Source organism: Hippocampus guttulatus, chromosome 11 (genome assembly GCF_054856545.1).
Source record: "Hippocampus guttulatus isolate MCC_2025c chromosome 11, RoL_Hgut_1.0, whole genome shotgun sequence".
Taxonomy (NCBI): Eukaryota; Metazoa; Chordata; class Actinopteri; order Syngnathiformes; family Syngnathidae; genus Hippocampus; species Hippocampus guttulatus.
The window spans coordinates 6,004,141-6,018,527 of record NC_141271.1 but is presented as its reverse complement, the minus strand read 5'-3'; the positions used below and the strand labels follow the sequence as shown (position 1 = coordinate 6,018,527).

Here is a 14,387-nt window from a genome sequence, read left to right as displayed (position 1 = left end):
AAAAAATATCACTTTGTAAAGAGATCCAGATCCGACCTGAACGCATCTTTTTTTTTCTTTATTAAACACACACACACACACACACAATCCAGAATTCAGTCAGTTGGAATTGTTCTTACTACACGGGGACAAAGGTTCGAGATGAATTGAATAAATCTAAACAATAAACGAGCACCGCACATTTCTTATTTCATGGGGCATAATGTAGTTCGACCAACTGAGTGGCCGTAAAGTGACATCATCGGCCAGCACAGGACCTTTGCCCAGATTTATATTTTTAAAAAAGCCCTCCACCCAGAGCCAGACTAATTTGCATTTACTCGGTAACGGTCAATCAAAGTGATCCTCATTTTGCAGACGATAATTCATTTCATTTTATTGTTTATTTGAAAGTGCACACTGAAGAACACTTGTACAATTCCTGTGGAAATGTGCCGAGATAGCATACAGCTGAGTCCATTTACATTCTACATTTTACATTCTAAGAACTGACAAGAATGGCAGTTGAGAAATGGCTTGTGTACACATGTCCTGACCCTCTCCCAGTCTTGTGCTCCCCTCCATATGATTGTGCGCTCACACACCACTCGCCTTATTACTCTTGATTATAGTTTGTAATCATTTGCTTCGGGCAATGGTTCATTTCTTTATGTGCACATGACACCACCTGCTGGCCATATGTATAATTACATGCATCTGGAGCTGGCCCACACAACGTGTGATGCACTGATGCATGGCAAACCCGTCGACATCGGGAATAGTTGCTGAATCAGTCACGTGGTACACCTGCCAGCGAGGCTTTGAACGTCAGCTCCTCCCCTAATTGAAGCAAGCCTTCATACACGCATTGCGGAAACGCCCCTTTCATTACTCGATACATACACATTGGAAGTCTCGCCACGTCTCGTAACAAACTTCAGAAGTTTAAATGTACAGTATTTAAAGTATGTGAGAGGTGTACAACTACATTTAAAAGTTTTTGGCCTCTATGTTGCAGATTTTTGTGGATTGCGGGTGGCTTTGGAGCATTTCCCTTGAGATAAATGGGATTTATTAATAGATAATTATGGTCTAAATATGAATGCTTAAGTGAGTTTCTAGTGTAATCTTAATAAAGTTTTCACCTAAAGTACAAGCGTACAAAACTGAAACATTGTCTCACGTCCCTGAAAATGGCTGGCGATCGACCACCACTGGGTGTCCTGCGGCTCTTTCTCAAAGATGGTGAGGTAGGCTCCACTGGACCCATGATCATAATATGGAGAAACGCTATAGAAAATTGCTGGATAGCTGTCTCAATCACTTTAAGGTACTGTACGTGCTGACAACAGCTACAATTAGTAATTGCAGTCATTCCAGATTGTCACAAAAGATCCAACTATCGACAAATGGTTATCGCTGGAGGGGATTTTAGGAGGTACAAAGGCAACAATAGGAAATACAAAACCTTTAATCAGCACCTGACTAATAAGCACAATAGCGTCCCATGCGACAGTGGAACCATTCCAAATGTCACGCTGTAGTACTTTAATGCAAAAAATCTGCAGCAATTGCGTGACCTGTCACTACTGTCTGCCATGTTGGATTTTCATCATGGCAGATCAAAAGAGATTTACTGTAGTTATCGGTTGTATGGATGGTATGACTCCACTCTCTGTGAATTTGCGTGAAGTCGTGGAAAAAATACGGGTCGATCATCATGGCACTACCACTGCTTGGTCGGATGTGGAAACGGCTAGCAATTTTTTTTAGGCTTGTTAAAAAAATAGATTAATCCCAGGAAGCAAATTAAATTATCACAGCAGCAATATTCCCTCAAATAAACTTGTATTAATTAAAATGTACAACCAACAGTACATATAAACAAAAAGAAGCAGTATTAAGGAGGCATTAAAACAATTAAATCTAATATAAAAATGACAAATTATAATCTTAAAATGTTGAATGTACAATAAGTAGGTGTTTGCCAAGTTTTATGTGTCAAGGCAGCCATTTTACAATAGAACATTTTCACAACACATCACCAAACAAAAATGTCACATAAAGTATGAATACTGAAATAATGATGTTTTATTCTCAATTTATTTACTCACTTTTTATTTAGTGTGAAAACCGGGTCTGTTTAACTGAACTGAAAGCTGACATAGCCTACTTGCGGGAAGCCACAATTTGAATGGATGAATGGTAACATGAATACACAGGTTTATGGCCGGGGTCCCCAACCTTTTTTGGCCCAAGGACCGGTTTAAGTCAGACAATATTTCCAGGGACCGGCATTTAAGGTGTGGGGGATTAATTCAACAAAATAATATGGTATGAGCTGCATGAAAACTGTGGTGTTTTCGAAATATAATAATAAACACAAGGAGCGTCTGATCTGGTCGCAACACTCTTATAGCTATGGTAATGTTTAATGCCTTCAAAATACGATACAACGCAAATTCAAAGTGCATGAAAATGATGACTCACCACAGTCCCGAGCTTGATTTTCCGCAATCAGATAGTCCCATCTCGGGGTAATAGGAGACAATGACACCGCAAGTGTGTGGTTTATGTCCAGTCTACTTCGTAATTTTGTTTTAGTCGCCGTTGCTGCAGAAACTCCCCACTTCACACAGGTAGGATGTCAGAAATAGCAACAGTGCTATTGTGGCGATCTCAGAGTATTCAGCCATAACTTGAATCCAGTTGTCTCGAACGTACTTTTAAGGCCGCCGTCATTTGCGATCTTCAAGCAGCTTTTTTACTCATTTTGCGGGCTTCAGCGTTTTGTTTTTGAGCGTCATCGGTCACGTGACCGAAAAACGTGGCTTGACATAAGTCAAGCGTGACACAGACGGATGTAACGGAGAATTTGGTAATTTTTCAAAATAAAACATCTTTCGTATTCCGAAATAAATAAAACGGAAATAAGGCAAGTTCTTTCTGTGCGGCCCGGTACCAAATGCCCTGCGGACTGGTACCGGTCCGCGGACTGGCGGTTGGGGACCCCTGGTTTAGGGGACCTCCTGCCATCTAATGAGAAGAGTATTTAAATGTACTGCCTGTCACTATATGTCGCTGGCACATAAATGGCGCATAAATGAAGAAAGATATGTGTATTAGTCAGTAATGCTCATCCATTAATGTTGTGAACTGGATCTAATCCCAACTGAAGACGAGGAGCAGGGTAAATCCCGAACTGGTCGCCAGCCAATCGCAGAAATAAATCATTTTTGCACCAATTCTATGTAAAATTATGACATATAGGGGTGGCCCGGTGGTCGACTCGTTAGCGCGTTGGCCTCACAGTGCAGAGGTTCAGGATGCGGCTCCAGCCTTCTTGTGTGGAGTTTGCATGTTCCCCCTGTGCCTGCGTGGGTTTTCTCCCAGGTACTCCGGTTTTCTCCCACATTCCAAAAACATGCATCGCAGGTTAATCAAACCCTTTAAATTGTCCCTAGGTGTCATTGTGAGCGCGGATGGTTGTTCGTCTTTGTGTGCCCTGCGATTGGTTGGCAACGAGTTCAGGGTGGACTGGAGACAGCTGCGATAGGCTACAGCATGCCCGCGACCCTTGTGAGGATAAGCAGATCAAAAATGGATGGATGAATGGAGTTGTACAGGTTAAAGGTCACATTAATGCTCTAAAAGGTTTTGAAATAACTTCTCTTAGTTTCATTTTTTATATCACAAAAGTCGGGTCAATATGAACGCGTGTGTCTGTGTGTGTGTTTTTTTAATAGCCTTTATACTATAGGTGTCAAACTCAAGGCCCGGGGGCCAGATCCAGCCCGCCACATCATTTTACGTGGCCCGCGACAGCAAATCATGTGTGTCAACTTGCATGATCCTTGCTAAAATGTGCACCGCAACGTCAAATTGTCATGTGTAATGAATAAGAAATGAGATTTTGAAGGAATTTTGTGATTCTGTTTACACTCACTTGAACTATAATTGAACAAACTATTATAATTGACTCATTCAAAACTAGTAATCCTAAAATTTGTTGTGTACAAATAATAAGGCGATGAGACGATTGAAAACGGTTTCAATGGCCCTTCAAGGGAAGACGTAACTCAACTCAACTGTATTTATAGAGCACTTTCAAACAGCCATCACTGCACACAAAGTGCTGTACATGGAGCAACTAACATAACTCCGAAGTGGCCCGAAGTGGCCCGAGACAGAAATGAGTTTGACACCCCTGCTTTATACAGTTGCCACATCACACACCTCTCCACCTGGTGTCATCTTTTAAATGCAGATATGCTTTTATCCTTGTAATTTTGTTTGTTTTCAAACACATCTAAAATGTTGGTGTGTTTGAATGGTGGGTTTTAATCTGTTTCAAGCACGTGGAAGGACTAAAATTATTTTAATGATCCATCCATTCATTTTCAAGACCACTTATCCTCACACGGGTCGTGGGGGGAGCTGGAGCCTATCCCATCTGATTTCGGGTGGAAAGCAGACTACACCTTGTAGTGGTCGCCAGTCAGGCACAGGGGACATCTCGAGACAAATAACCATTCACACCCACATCCACACCAATCCCACACTGCCTGCTCACAAGTCAGGTGAGTGTACGCTACACCATCAGCGATGCCTATTATTATTATTATTATTATTATTATTATTATATGGAATTTTAGTGTATTGGGTAGGAACAGTTCTCCTGTGATATGTAAATGTGTGAGGAAACCAGAGCAAACCAAGCAAGCACGGGTTAGTGTCAACCACTTGTAAAACTGTGTCTGTGCATTACTTCTAAAATAAAGTACATAAAAAATACTTTTGCATGTTAACGTGAGGTTTGAATAACAAGCTTGTGTAACTAGACTCAAGGATGACATTTGTCTCAGGTCCCAAAAGCTTGAGTATTAGCCAAACAGATAAACGTCAATGTAAGGGATTTTACGAAGAGGCATAAGAAACAATGGAAACCGCAAAACCTGCAAGGTGGACTAAGAAGCACAATAGCGTCCCACGCTACTTGTGAAGTGCCACGCTATAGTACTTTAACGTCAAGGCGTTTCTCAGCAGACGAACGTGGAATGCAGAAATTCTGCACGAACGGCATGTGCTCTCACTACTGTCTGTGACCCCATGTTGAATTTTGATTGTGACAGTTCAGGAGATGGCTGCATGCTAGCTGTTGCCAAGGTATATATCGCTGGTATCCAGCGGAATCCGTGCCTCTCCGTAACTTTTCAGGAAACCAAAATAACTGTTGAATCATTTGCATCATCAAAAGAGCAAGCCGTTTACAATTTTATAGCAGTCAAACATTTGTAAAAATGACACGTGTGGATGGACTAACAATGTTGATTTGTGGAGGAAAAAAACATTTAATTGACTACATTTTGATTTGGGAGGTTTCAGTCTGACACTTGACCTTCTTCGCAAAGGTAGGCAAAACTTTCACATGATGGTATTTGAGGAAAAAAAAGCCTCATAAACTTGGTTTCCATTGAGTTTTCTCTTTCATATTGTTGAAACGTGTATTTTGTGTGGTGTCTTGCGGCCACATGGTCTACAAGGCCAGTCGGGTTCATTAACACCTTTTTTTTTTAACATGTTTTGGTTAAAGTGGGTATCGAGAGTTACAGTGACAAGATGTATGTGACTTTTTTGGGGTTGGTGAGTAGCGCAGCTGACTCTGCTGTCAGCTGCTTGACAAACAATAGACCTGTTTTCCAAACTGTATCATGTAAATAAGATGACATGAAAAACCAAGTGTTCTTGAAGGAATTAGATTGCATTGAGGTGTTTGTGTGAAAAGTGAATGTATGCATTATCTTTAGGGGTGTTCACACGGCACACATTTGCTCCGGCGCTGCACCGATGTATTTTGTTGCGATATATTTTGCACCGCAGCAAATTGTGTGGAGCGTTCACACGTACAAAGCCGCTGAGCGTGTCTGCACCGGCACAGCGTCGGTGCAGCCCCACTTGCGTTCACACGGCAGTTTCTGCAGCGGAGCAAAACGACAGAAAACAAACGAGCTGTCGTGTTGGTTCTTTTTAAAACATATACACAACTCAAGCGACTACTGGACAGGCACGTCCTTCTCCTTCTCGGTCTCCGTGCCTTCTGCTCGAGAGTGACCGCCCCCGAAAACGTAAATCAACGATGACTTCAATGACACTCAGAAAAGCAAACACGTAATGCGCCTAACAGAAAATCAAGAGAGGAAATCACAAAATAAATTATATGGCCGGGGGGTTGTGGACACACAACAAAGGAACAAACTACACAAACAACTCCGAGACAGTCCAGTCTCCTACAAAAGGAAATATGTTACCAGCCAAGTCTTGTGTCGTTATTAAACAAACGCATGACGGAAGTCCGACAGAGCGCGAAAGCAACGCATTCTCGCCGTACGTAAACTCTTCACAAGCATTTGCTCTGGAGCAAATTTAACCCAGTTGCGTTCACACGTGCAAATTTACATCGGTGCTGCTTCGCTAACAAGCATTTGCTCTGGAGCAAATTTTTAAACCACCTCCCTGAGGTGGATCAAATTTGGTCCGGTGTAAGCTGTTTTCCGGGGCTACGCCGGAGCTAATTTGCACGTGTGAACGCTCTACTGGGGCAGCCCCGGCATAGCACCGGACCAAATCTTGCCGTGTGAACACCCCTTATGTCCATGTAATGTATATATGTCAAAAAAAAAACGTCCCCAATGTGAAAGACAATGTCTCACCGATTTATGTGATTATAGAGCTGCAAAAAAAAAAAAATTCTCCAGGGTTTTCCCATCTGTACATGTAGGTCTACAGGGGTGTCAAACTCATTTTTGTCGCAGGCCACATTGTAGTTATGGTTTCCCTTGGAGGACCGTTTTGAATTTTGGGAAACCATATAAATGTTTGATCCCCTCCACATATTACATACAGAGCACACAACAAATTGATGAATAGTTAGTTTTAAAATCAGAAATCAAGAATAATGACTGTTATTGTGGATTACATATGACAATTTGAAAAATTGGTTCAGACTTTAGGAAGCATCACACTTAACATGCTCGACTTGCTTTCGCGGGCCACATAAAATGATGTGGTGGGCCAAGCTGGTCCCCGGGCCTTGCCTTTGACACCTGAAGACTCTACAGGAAATGGACTGGAGTATGTGATGTTCATTGTTCTTCTGTCTGTTTTGCTGCCATGTTATTTTGAAAGTGGCTCAAAGACTCTGACATACCACTGAACATCTGAACATCCATCAGGTGATGAATACAATCCATCTTTATGAATATAGCGCTTTAACGATGCTGCAGCTGTAACGAAGCGCTTTACAGAATATTTGACATAAAATAACAAAAATAATACAGCCGAACATATAAACTATTTGTCAGTTTCAAAATGAGGATAAGGCATTTCCTTTGACCACAAATGTTATTACTATGGGTTTGAAATGATTTGAATGCAATTAGAATTAAAGAGGATTTGTTCATTGGCATTGCATCAGACATGATTCAGACCTTATGTCTAATGGCACTTATAGGTTGCCATTAACACTCATATTCACACTTATTAAGCAAATGTGAGCCTTTGATGAACTCAACATGCATGTTTTTGCAACACTGGATGGAGGCCAGCATATTCAGAGAAAACCCACATAAACCTGGGGAGAAACTTTACACGTGAGGGCTTAAGATTGGAACCCAGAACCTCTTGACTGTGATTCTGACATTTTAACCCTGACACACATTTATGGTCCAATGTATTTAAGTAAAATGTCAGACTTTACAATTCCAATGCTGTTTTGGTGAAAGTTATTCCAATCATTAATATTGTAACATCACTGATCACTTTCAGATTAAAGCAACTAGTATACTATTAAATATATTACCTTTTGTATGATAAACACAGCTTGATGGGGTTATGTGTTGAATGTGTTGTTTTGATCACCTGTAATTGGCACATCTCCCGTGAGGTGTCATGTGACCTTCTTTTGTCAGAGGAGGTCTCATTAGCTTAGAATGTGCTTGCGTCTAATGGGTGGACTAGTATGGTCCCTCAGGACCAAATTAGTTTTTCAGAAAATCAGTGTGAGTTTATGAACGGGTGTGGCTGTCAGGAGAGTCAGTGCTTGGAGACAGGGGCTAGGAAATCACGTGACGCACTATGATACTGGTACTCAGTGTGTTTTAGTGTGATGTTTGACGTTTCTTTTTTTTTCTGCAGTCAATTAGTCCAAATGTATTTTATAATTGTATTTTTTGGCATTGTGATAATATACAATACTTAAAATGTATTGATATATTGTTAACATTGATTTGACTTTTTTAAGTCCTGTTGGGGTTTTTTTTCAAAACAGGCCATGGGCACCTGACTTTATGAGCCAATTAATCTGAGGTCACAAATGATCTGGAAACCTTGGTTTACATTGTTTAATTATAATTGTATTTGTTTTGTTTTCCTTGAATAAAACCTATTTAATAAAGTACCAATGAATTCTTGCATTTTTAGTGTATTCATTCGACCATAATTGTTGACTTGAAAATAGTTTACCGTATTTGATGACTAGTTTTCTAAATGTGCCCTGCAATGTAACAGGATAATATTGAACACATTCACATGAAATGCAACAATATACTTTTATTGCAATAAGCAATGATGAGAAAAATCTAAATACATTTTACCTGTGAAAGTACTATACATTGGTTAAAAATCTCACACAGTATGCAGTACACTTTATTTGAATGCACATGTAAAAATGACAGTTAATAAAAACAGTGAAGCACATTTTACATATGTAAATAGATACTCTAAGCAGACGGAGCAGTGTATAAACATTTTTGGAGACAAACTAAAGGTTGTGCAGCTAAAAGTGAAATGAGGGAATCACACAGTTGCACATGAACAGAAAGTCAGAAATGCAGTTTTGCCTGCGCTGTATGTGACGACTGGTGTGGTGCTTAAAATTGTTTGACAAAATGAAAATGTGATAAAATGAGCAATGAAGTGCAATTTTAACACTGAAACAAAACAAAAAGGTAGCACGGCGTTTTATACATATTTTTCTCACATTTTATCAGCTAAACACAAGTAACGGTTGAATCTACATTATGTTGGGCTGCTGAAAGTCAGGCTTCAGAATCTGCAGTGTCACAATGAGCTTCATGGATTTTCTGAACCAGGGATAGAAAATGGCATAGATCATTGGATTCAGACAGGAGTTTAAGTAGAACATGCTGATAATAAAGGTTGCAGATGACGCATTGAGCAGTGTGTTCTGTCCCGAGATGGCGACGCAGAAATACGGCATGATACACACAATGAACACTACCACCAACAACCCGAGGGTCCTGGCTGCTTTCAGCTCAGAACTTTTGATGGCTGGACCCTGCAACGTGACGCTCCCCACACGGGAGTGCATAGCCCGTGCATGAGAAACAGCCACCATAAACACTCTCATATACAGAATCACAATGACAGTGATCGGGCCTATGAAGGAGATAAAGAGGTCTGTCATTCCTGCGGCGTACGAGACTACATTAACGCACTCTCCGACACAGGTGTTGAACCTGCCCGGTTGCTTCAGATTATCCATGGAAAACAAAGAGTTGAAGACAAATGACGCCGACCAACATAAGAGAACAGAGATGTCCACCCTGGTTTTTGTAACCTTGATGGTGTAACACAGAGGGTCGCAGATAGCCAGGTAGCGGTCGATTGATATGAACACCATGCTTCCTATTGAGGCGGATGTGACAGAGTGATCCACAACAAAATAAAAAACACACATCAAGTCACCAAAGAACCAACAACCTCCAAGGAGAGAAATCGGAAACAACATGAGGAAACCCACCAGCAAATCGGAGGTGGCAAGAGAAAGCAGCAGGAGGTTAGTGGGGGTGTGCAGCTGCCTAAAACATACAAAAACTCATTATTATTATTATCAGTCATCAATTGTGAATGTACAAGTAGCAGTTTAAGCATTACTTAAAGTGGGAGATGGAGATGATGACCAGCAGGTTCAGAGTGACGGTGATCAGAGACATAGCCGATAGGAGGATGTAGGCGGCGATCGGGTGAGGACGCTGTGTCTTGCTGCAGGAAGCGTTGACGACCAGTGGGAAGCACAACTCAGCTTCTATTGAGGTCTCCATTATCAGGGTGTAACGAAATGATCCGGGTAGGTGTGAATCCCACGTAGGGAAGGATAAGTTTATGGTACCAAAAAAAAAAAAAAGAAAATACAAATGGAAATTGCTTGTCTCAAAAGGACAAGAGAATCAAATCAGGACAAATACCAACCGAGAACAACTTTCTCAACAAAATGACTGCATACAAGAAAACAGAAAGCAATAAACAAGGAAGAAGAGCAACAGAGCAAAAATCTGTAACATGTAGAAAATTGCACATGAACAATGACTTGACCAAGGTGAATTATCCAACAGTCAGTGCTCGGCAGGAGAGTCCTTAAATAGTGGTTTGATTGATCATGCCGTGAAACAGGCGCGTAGCTGGAAAGATCTGAACACCTCCGTCACCTGCTGGAGACTAACAGAAACTGAATCATGACACACAGGGAAGCAGTGGACGAGCCGCCTCCACTTTGACTGGACTTGGCTTTTTATTTTATACCATCTAATAAACACCACGTCATACCCTGCATCACTTTTTCCACCTCCTTCATCATCTTCCTCCCCTTTCACCATTCTCCCATATTTTGCTGTTAGTATTATTTTGGGATCAATAACTATTGGTAATCATAAAGGCTTTGTGATAAAGCCTCTATCGTCCCTATGGCCAATGAGTTGGGCAAGAAGTAGAGGTGACATCTTGAGGGAACTCAAATTCAACATGGTTTATATAGTTTCAAGTGGCTGCCAACTCATTAAGTGTGAAATTAAAGTACCAACTTCTTTTTTTTCGTTAGCTTTCAAATTTATCAAAATATGTTCAATCGTGAAACAATCTGAATTTTGCAGCAATTTGCTAATTATCATAGTGCAACTGAGACGTTATTGTTTGCTCATACCATCCACAGTCAGGGTTTCATGAACTCAAAGGTGTTAGGGTGGTTCTGTTTGTGACCAACAGGTGGCTCTGGCGGGCTCCTCCTGCAGTGGCACACCTGTTGGTCATTGTGTCATTAGTTAGTGTTTGGTTAAAAGGACTCCCTGCCCGACCAGTCGGTGTCGGATCATTGTGCGTGCTTCATGTTTTGTTTTGTCATCAGTAGTGATGGGTCCATGAGGCCTCATGAGGCGTGTCGACACACTGACACACTGTGTTGATACTGTGCTGATACTGTGTCGCTGACCACTGCCACCTGCTGGACCTTCAGAATCCCTGCAGCCAACCCACTTGACAGGCTGAACTGACTGATTTGATGAAGTGTATACAATGCACTACCTCACCTTACCCACAATAGCCACAAGTGCTATTGTTTATGTTGTTGTTTATGCTGTTCATATTGTTTATATCGTCTATACTGTTTAGATTACATATTATGTCTTTTTTATACAGTGTAGCTGCTATCCTTTCTTAGCTGTGTGTGTTTAATGCACAGCATGTTTGCATGCATATTTGCACTGAGGATTGAGAGGAAGAAATTTCATTTATGCTGCATGTCATACATAAAGCATATTTGACAATAAAGATGACCTTGATCCGTGACAATATCATTCACATACATGCATTCATATTGTATCATTCAATGTGTTTCAATAATGTGAAAATCATGTGAATGAGGATGCTTGTGGGCTTTGTCTTCACAAATTTTTATTTAGAAAAATAAGATGCTCCAATGTTTTAAATTTCAGTCTGTTGCGTTTCTTGCATGCTATTTCCCCTGCTGTGGAGAACACACACACAATGGAATAAGACATGTCAAAAATCCGAGAGGCACTTGGTGAGACAAGGAGATTTTAATAAGTACCTTATTCTCCCCCCTCCGTGAGTCGTCACCTTACCGTGGTGGAGGGGTTTGTGTGTCCCAATGATCCTAGGAGCTAAGTTATCTGGGGCTTTATGCCCCTGGCAGGGTCACCCATGGCAAACAGGTTCTAGGTGAGGGGCCAGACAAAGCACGGCTCAAAGACCCCTTATGATGACAAAAATATATGGACCAAGGTTTCCCTTGCCCGGACGCGGGTCACCGGGGCCCCCCTCTGGAGCCAGGCCTGGAGGTGGGGCTCGTTGGCAAGCGCCTGGTGGCCGGGCCTACACCCATGGGGCCCGGCCGGGCACAGCCCGAAGAGGCAACGTGGGTCCCCCTTCCCATGGGCTCACCACCCATGAGAGGGGGCAAAGGGGTCGGGTGCAATGTGAGCTGGGCGGCAGCCAAAGGCGGGGACCCTGGCGGTCCGATCCTCGGCTGCAGAAGCTAGCTCTTGGGACATGGAATGTCACCTCTCTGGCAGGGAAGGAGCCCGAGCTGGTGTGTGAGGCAGAGAATTTCCGACTGGATATAGTCGGACTTGCCTCCACACACAGCCTGGGTTCTGGTACCAGTTCTCTCGAGAGGGGTTGGACTCTCTTCCACTCTGGAGTTGCTCAAGGTGAGAGGCGCAGAGCAGGTGTGGGCATACTCATTGCCCCCCGGCTCAGTGCCTGTACATTGGGGTTCACACCGGTAGACGAGAGGGTTGCCTCCCTCCGCCTTCGGGTGGGTGGACGGGTCCTGACTGTTGTTTGTGCATTTGCACCAAACAGCAGCTCAGCATACCCACCCTTTTTGGAGTCCTTGGAGGGTGTGCTGGAGAGTACTCCTGCTGGGGACTCCCTTGTTCTGCTGGGGGACTTCAATGCTCACGTGGGCAATGACAGTGAGACCTGGAGGGGCGTGATTGGGAGGAACGGCCCCCCCCCGATCAGAACTCGAGTGGTGTTTTGTTATTGGACTTCTGTGCTCGCCACGGATTGTCCATAACGAACACCTTGTTCAAACATAAGGGTGTCCATATGTGCACTTGGCACCAGGACACCCTAGGCCGCAGTTCGATGATCGACTTTGTAGTTGTATCATCGGATTTGCGGCCGCATGTTCTGGACACTCGGGTGAAGAGAGGGGCGGAGCTGTCAACTGATCACCACCTGGTGGTGAGTAGGCTCCGATGGTGGGGAAGATGCCGGTCCGTCCTGGCAGACCCAAACGTATTGTGAGGGTTTGTTGGGAGCGTCTGGCGGAATCCCCTGTCAGAAGGAGTTTCAACTCCCACCTTCGACAGAGCTTTTCCCATGTTCCGGGGGAGGCGGGGGACATTGAGCCCGAGTGGACCATGTTCTATTGTTGAGGCGGCCTCTATTGTTGAGGCGGCCAATCTGAGTTGTGGCCGTAAGGTGGTTGGTGCCTGTCGTGGCGGCAACCCCCATACTCGCTGGTGGACACCAGCAGTAAGGGATGCCGTCAAGCTGAAGAAGGAGTCCTATCGAGCCTTTATGGCCTGTGGGACCCCAGAGGCAGCTGACGGGTATCGACTGGCCAAGCGGAAGGCAGCTTCGGTGGTCGCCGAGGCAAAAACCCGAGCGTGGGAAGAGTTCGGTGAGGCCATGGAAGCCGACTTCCGGACGGCTTCGAGGAAATTCTGGTCCACCATCCGACGTCTCAGGAGGGGGAAGCAGTGCACCACTAACACTGTGTACAGTGGGGATGGGGCGCTGCTGACTTCGACTCGGGACGTTGTGAATCGGTGGGCAGAGTACTTCGAAGACCTCCTCAACTCCACCAACACGCCTTCCTTGGAGGAAGCAGAGCCTGGGGACTCTGAGGTGGGCTCTCCTATCTCTGTGGTTGAAGTCACCGATGTGGTTAAAAATCTACTCGGTGGCAGGCCCCGGGGGTGGATGAGATCCGCCCGGAGTTCCTCAAGGCTCTGGATGTTGTGGGGCTGTCCTGGTTGACACGCCTCTGCAACATCGCGTGGTCAACAGGGAGAGTGCCTCTGGATTGGCAGACCGGGGTGGTAGTCCCTCTTTTTAAAAAGGGGGACCGGAGGGTGTGTTCAAACTACAGAGGGATCACACTCCTCAGCCTCCCTGGTAAGGTCTATTCAGGGGTGCTGGAGAGGAGGGTCCGTCAGGAAGTCGAGCCTCAGATTGAGGAGGAGCAGTGTGGTTTTCGTCCCGGCCGTGGAACAGTGGACCAGCTCTACACCCTTAGCAGGGTCCTCGAGGGTATGTGGGAATTCGCCCAACCAGTCTACATGTGTTTTGTGGACTTGGAGAAGGCGTTTGACCGTGTCCCTCGGGGAGTTCTGTGGGGGGTGCTTCGTGGGTATGGGGTACCGAACCCCCTGATACGGGCTGTTCGGTCACTATACCACCGATGTCAGAGTTTGGTTCGCATTGCCGGCAGTAAGTCGGAATCGTTTCCAGTGGGGGTAGGACTCCGCCAAGGCTGCCCTTTGTCGCCGATACTGTTCATAACCTTTATGGACAGAATTTCT

At 44.0% G+C, this 14,387-nt stretch overlaps 1 protein-coding gene across 2 annotated transcripts; it reads right to left on the bottom strand.

The window, feature by feature from the left end:
* Window positions 1-9,049: 9,049 nt before the first annotated feature.
* LOC147197883 (trace amine-associated receptor 13c-like) lies at window positions 9,050-10,106 on the bottom strand. Of its 2 annotated transcripts, none has more exons than XM_086123647.1 (2): window positions 9,934-10,106; window positions 9,050-9,857 (listed from the first exon to the last, which is right to left on the bottom strand). In XM_086123647.1, the coding sequence occupies exons 1-2, from the start codon at window positions 10,098-10,100 to the stop codon at window positions 9,050-9,052; spliced, it is 975 nt and encodes a 324-aa protein (XP_085979773.1). In that variant the 5' UTR covers window positions 10,101-10,106. The 2 variants fall into 2 exon arrangements, with proteins under 2 accessions (XP_085979773.1, XP_085979772.1); XM_086123646.1 differs by having other exon boundaries at window positions 10,024-10,100.
* Between the last annotated feature and the right edge of the window lie 4,281 nt (window positions 10,107-14,387).